Source organism: Haliotis cracherodii, unplaced genomic scaffold (assembly GCF_022045235.1).
Source record: "Haliotis cracherodii isolate W230 unplaced genomic scaffold, xgHalCrac1.p SCAF_42, whole genome shotgun sequence".
NCBI classification, from domain to species: Eukaryota; Metazoa; Mollusca; class Gastropoda; order Lepetellida; family Haliotidae; genus Haliotis; species Haliotis cracherodii.
This window is the reverse complement of record NW_027266300.1, coordinates 963685-969926: the sequence shown is the minus strand read 5'-3', so window position 1 is coordinate 969926 and position 6242 is coordinate 963685. Positions and strand designations below refer to the sequence as shown.

Here is a 6242-nt window from a genome sequence, read left to right as displayed (position 1 = left end):
GTAGTGTGGCTCAAGACGCGGGCAGACTTTGAGATGCATGACTCTGAGGAGACTTTTCTGAGTATTGTAATACACTTCATGAAACGTGGACGTAAAAGTGAGGTGAAGCACCGTGACAAAAATCTTTAAGTTTTTATTTAGATAGTTCGAAGCCTTGTACGTGTTTATTACGAGAGGTGAAAGAAATGACCCAAGGACAATAAAATTATTTTTTCTTCAGCATGAACCCCCTTCAATATTGGCACGGTTTTGCCAGTGATGTTGGCGCTGTGTTATCACATTTGTGTCGGACTCCTCATTCGCCGGTCGGTATCACCTCATCGTGGATCAACCTTTTGGATATCCACTCCTGGTGTATTGCATTAGCGTCGTTTCGGTGTCGAGGCTCACACCGTTATCAAGCTGATGCTTAACACACATGCAGCGACGAGGCACAACACACTCTTCGCATTTTTTAATATTATGAAGAATCATTCATTTATTATTTAATGAGGAACAGCTTCAACTCAAAAGCACTATGCGTTATTATTTGACAACTCTATTTTACAATTACCATGCTTTGTTCTTCATTAAAATTATAACTTCTTACATTTTTGTAATACATTTCTTGATGACACTTGATATCAGCACTTGCATTACCATGATATGTCAGGCATTGTATGCGTTGTGAGTAGGGCAGTAATGTATCTAGTTGGTTATTGGATGTGTTGTGAGTAGGTCAGTAATGTATCTAGTAGGCTATTGGATGTGTTGTGAGTAGGTCAGTAATGTATCTAGTAGGCTATTGGATGTGTTGTGAGTAGGTCAGTAATGTATCTATATTGGATGTGTTGTGAGCAGGGCAGTTATATATCTAGTAGGCTATTGGATGTGATGTGAGAAGGGCAGTAATGTAACAAACAACAACATTTAACACCATATCATTGTTCGTACTTGTACGTCTATATATAGTGTATGGCCATCAAACGGGGATCATCAGAGAAGCTCTGCGGGAACATGGAGATACATGGACGTCCCCCAGTCAGCAACATTTCAGTGATATCAGCCTGTATACAAACAGTCGAATATGGGACATGCAGTCCACAGGCTGACAGCAATAACACCGGTCCACATGTGTCATGGGCTCTATTAACAGCAATCCTTGCACTCGACTTTCGATGACGGCAGCAATGACACACAATCAGTGTCACACGTTGTAACACTCAGCCACCATTATAACCAAGCATGACTGACTCCCTCCCTCACCACAAACTAGAGTTTTGTTTCTCGTTTAACGCCCAACTCAGTAATAGTCCAGCTACATGACGGCGGTCTGTAAATAATCGGGTCTGAACCAGACAATCAAGTGACTGACATCATGAGCATCGATCCACGCAATTGGGATACGATGACATCAACCAAATCAGTGAGCCTGACCACCCGATCCTGTTAGTCACCTTTACAACAAACATACCCACCTCATACGACAGACACAGTCGCCTTTTGTTTTGTCAAAACCGCCCTGAGTGAATGTCATTAGGAATTGAAGCATCGGGTTTATAGGATCGATATCAAAATTATTAAAAGCTAAATGCACAAGTTTCCATACCTGCTGCATTAATCACGACAATTGATTTTCCAAGCACCAGGGCAGGGCGTTCTTGTCTGTTTCTATTTGTCGGCCTGCAAAACGATTGGCGCCGTTAAAAGTAAATTTTGTTTTTTTTCATGCTTTTGCAGCAGAAGATTAAATTAGGTTAAAATCGAAAATAATCGATTAAACGTTATGTTTGCGACGCCGTAGACAGCGTTGAAGATAGCCCGTTAACTAATGCATAACATACATGGGATTGGAGGTTTTCATTCCGCATTTAGAGTGCCTTTCTTTTGTTGTCAAACGAAGTCGTGAATGGTATTTGTGGACAGTTCATACACGTTTCGCTGAAAGATGGTAACACACACATATATAATCAAGATCCTTTTCGTTATATATATCCTGGAAACATATATGAAATGTGTTGCTTCAAAGAACATTTGGCACCAACTACTTCGTGGTCAAAGGGAGACAATTCATGTTTCTTTACTTACTCAGATGGAATTTCAATTACGAAGCGCGCTCATGGAAGAGCACAACAATGGAAGAAACATTGTACAACATTTAAAGTGGAACTTGACTTCATCAAGGGCTCATCAACCCCGTGAAGATTCCTGTTAGAATTGATATTCAGCGTGCCTTTCGATAGAGGCAACCTACGGAATCGGATGGTCAGGCTCGCTGACTCCAGACTCGAGTATTTACAGACCATCGTTACATAGCTGGGATGTTTCTGAGTCCGGCGTAAAACAACAAACAAACTCACAGATGGAGCATTTAAAGTTTATTCAATATACATGAAATATGACTTTTACATTTATGATAATGGTTATCCTATCAGTCTACAAATTGCTGAAGTGTGTAGGCATCAGTAAATGTAAGAACAGATAAGATAAGATATATTATATGATAGTGTCACATACTGTACATAATATAAATATAACATTTAATTCAAACAATAAAACTGTACAATATCCAGTCTGGTAAATCTGACGAGAAACTTCTTAAAACATGATTAAAACATATAAATTATATTAAAACACACCAAGCATTGAAATGTAGCTGTAAAGTAAAAATTACATACATTTTCTACAGTCATTGAATACACACTTAATGTTCATTGAGTATTTAGGTGGATGTCTCTAGCACAAGTAAAAGTATTATCAGCGAGAGTTACTGAAATGCTAGTAAACAGTCTTCCTGGGTAATGTAAGTGAACGTGTAGCTCTTTAAGTAAAATGCCTTTGCCTCACAGAATGTATGTGGTATCCTGTTGCGCCGAGATTTGATAATGTAATTGCGTCCCTTAGACGTGATAGGCCCCAACTGTTGTGGGTTTGAATCCCAGATTTGCCCTAATTAATTTTCTAGGTTTGTCAATACCTTTTTCGAGCTCGTAGGTTTCTCCAAAGTTGTAAACGTCTACGACCTGCATAATTCTTGTCTTGTCCCCACACTTAACCGAAAAAAGCCACAACAACTGATCTAATAGTTCATTATGTGCTTGTCATGTGTATGCGGAAACAAACGTTCGCTCGTCCTGCCGATGCCCCAGGTTCGGTTGGTCAATGTGCCCCCGTTGTGGTGAGGGTATTGCCCGAATACTCCCCAAAGCTGCGTGTTTTCATATACACTTATTCACTGTAACCTATGTTCAAATGTGGTTGGCGTTTGGGGTATTTTACAAAAAACAGACTGTTCATTTTGGGCATATTTCTGAATTTTCATCATAAACAGTTCCCTGCAACGTGATCCGAGTATCTTTTGCTTCCTGGCGTTTCACTGGGGAATACTGCAGTTGAATTCCTTCACAGCATCTCCATTATATTCCACCACATACAGTTTAGAGTCAAAGAACATCAAGCCGTGTGGATACTGTAGTCCGTCCTGTGACGTCAGCAGGTCTCTGACAAACTCCCCTGCTGGTGTCAGTAGTATCACCTTGTGTGCCCAGAAGTCCGCCACCAGGACGTGTCCTGTGCTGGTAGTTGTGATACCTCGTGGTCCACTCAGTCCTGTAGGGATGTAGGTGAACACAACATCTCCCTCTGGTGTGATACAGTAGACAGACTTTGAGACATCATCTGACATCAGGATGTTGCCCCTGTCTGTAGCACAGAGGCAGATGGGGCCACATATCAGGTTCTTCCCAGAGTTGAATCTACTGACTGACCTCATCACTCTCCCCGATACATCCAGGATATCAACACAGGGAGCATACCCACAACCTGCTGCTAATGTTGAAGGACTCAAGGCTGTTAGGCATTTGTACTTCTTCTTTGTTGTGACACGTGACAGTAGTACAAGGTCAGGGGTCACCCGTACTATTACAATCTCACCGTGTGACCAGAATGATACAGCCACCTGGTTGTCCCTCAGCCTCGTCAGAGACCTTGGGTTTCTTGCAAGATTCAGTTTACTGTGTTGTGATATGTTATTCTTTGTGTAGAAGGATTTCAGACATATATTTTTGTAGTCACTGACCACCAGTGTCTCCTCACCATCCACAACCAGGACTGTGACGTCATATGGATCCGGTTGCTCCCTGTCGCCATCGACCCTAATGCCGACTGTCTTGTGTAAAACTGGTCTGCACATGACGTCAAATGTGCCACACTGTATTTTACCAAGTCGCGTATCCATGACGTCACAAACGTTTTGTTGAATTCTACCAAGTTGTACATCCTTGTGTAATTTCCTCTCATCTATTTCACTCACAAATATAATTTTTGAATCACGAACACTGCCTGTGAAATCGACATACCTGTCTGTTGCCTCCTTGATTGCCCCGGACTGACACATCTGGTAAATGTCAAACATGTCAGTCTCACTCCCAGACTTCAACACTTGGGTGAGGTACTCTATATATTGTTGATACATCTGCATGTCTATTTCCCCTGACTTTATCCGCCCCCTCAGTTGTCTAGACTGCTTCTCTGTCATCTCATTCAGCTCCTCCAGCAGCTGTTTCTCCTTCTGTTCAATAACGTCCATGGCTTTCTGTGAGGCCTGTCTGATCTGTGACTTTAATTTGTCTTTGTTGTGGATGACCGCATCAATCTGTGATTTGTGTTGTTGAAGTGATCTGCCCGTGTCGTCAAAGCGCTGTTTGATCAATCCCTTATTGTGTCTAAGAACTCTTCTCATCTCAGACATTATGGACTGAATAGTGACCACAGAGTCGCATTTCCTGTGGTATATGATACAACACTTGGGGCATATTGCTCTATTACAGTCTTTGCAGCAGAAATCCATGACTTCGTTGTGCTCTGCGCACCTCTGTCGTCTAGGGACCTTCACTGTTCCACAAAGGCCAGCAATCACGTGATTTGACGTAGCAGGAAGAGACGGATGCATCTTCACACATCTCTCACAGAGCGGCACATCACAGTCTTGACAGTAGGAGTTGGCCGGATGACTTTCTCCAAGATCATGGCAGGGATGGCAGCGGTTTTCTATATCTGTAGTTATGGATAAACCTGTCACATCAAACGTGCAATGTTTAACACAATAATGAGATAACGTTTGTTGGAAAATATAAATGTACATAGGGTAAATCAGTGTAAAAATGTTAATTCTGCCAATTGTGCGGTTCAACGTATACAGTGTCCGGAAAGTACCCTGGGATAATCTACATGTATAGATTTGAAAACTGAAATGACAAAGATGTATTCTAGATAATCCTGATAAATATAGGTGACCCTTCAGTTTCGTCTTGATTACTTTTATCTACAATAAACAGTTTTCCATCACCATTTTGATGACGCATGAACGTGCATAGATTGAACTTGGTGTTGTATTACCTCGCTCCTTCAGGATAGAGAACCTGCTGCATGAAAGCGTCACAGTCTATCTCCTTTAAGATATTCTACTTAGGGTTCTTGGTTTCAGTGGAAACTGAATCGGTGACGTTGTAATTTAAAATAGACGTATAACATCGCTTTCAAGTTTATTGCACTTATTGCACTTATAGACTTTAAAGTCTACGAGTCCCTCTTTTCTTTGAATCTCTGCACCAGGCAGAGTGAAAACTAATACCGTCTTTTACTTCTTTTGGTAACATGCGGCCAGGGATCTTACGCCCCTGGGAAGAATATTTTCATCTTTCGGTTTCTTCTAGATCACATTTACTTACCATGATCAGTATTTCCCCCACAGGCTAGAGTGTCCAGAAGTCCCTGTATGAGGAAACTGGGCTTGATCTGTTTCACCCACTCCTCCACTGGTTTGTCAGGCCTTGGAACTCGGGTCATCTGACGACAGTAGGGACACGGGATGGACTTGGCTCTGATGGCGTCTTGTCTGGTCTTCAAGAATTTCCCCAGGCAGCCCTTACAGAAGGTGTGGCCACAGGTCAGAGTACAGGGGTCTTTGTATCCCTCCGTACATATGGAACAGGTCAAGAAGTTCTCATTCAGACTCTCCAGCTTTCTGGCAGCTGCCATCTGAAACAAAGGAATAACTGTTTAATAGCATTCATGTATTTTAGGGACTGGTGTTTGAATGTTAATAAATGCACATTTGGAAATATCGAATATCTGATAGTATATATGACAATATGATTAATTGACCCACATCATTGACAGAAACGACCAATCATAATGCATGTTTAAATGCATCTCAATATTTAACACTGAACAAGTGACTTGAGCATGTTAAAAGCAAGGCC

General features: G+C 41.6%; 1 protein-coding gene across 1 annotated transcript; it reads right to left on the bottom strand.

Annotated features, from left to right (window-relative positions):
• Positions 1-3352: 3352 nt before the first annotated feature.
• On the bottom strand, positions 3353-6018 carry LOC139441692 (E3 ubiquitin-protein ligase TRIM56-like). Its single transcript, XM_071222494.1, has 2 exons — positions 5709-6018; positions 3353-5034 (listed from the first exon to the last, which is right to left on the bottom strand). Exons 1-2 carry the CDS (start codon positions 6016-6018, stop codon positions 3353-3355), a joined length of 1992 nt encoding a protein of 663 aa, XP_071078595.1.
• Positions 6019-6242: the final 224 nt, after the last annotated feature.

Excerpts from the sequence above, each read along its gene's own strand:
- LOC139441692 (XM_071222494.1), bottom strand. The coding sequence starts at position 6,018 with ATGGCAGCTGCCAGAAAGCTGGAGAGTCTGAATGAGAACTTCTTGACC. Across the intron at positions 5,035-5,708 it reads TGGGGGAAATACTGATCATG|ATATAGAAAACCGCTGCCAT; the intron begins GTAAGTAAATGT and ends CCATAACTACAG.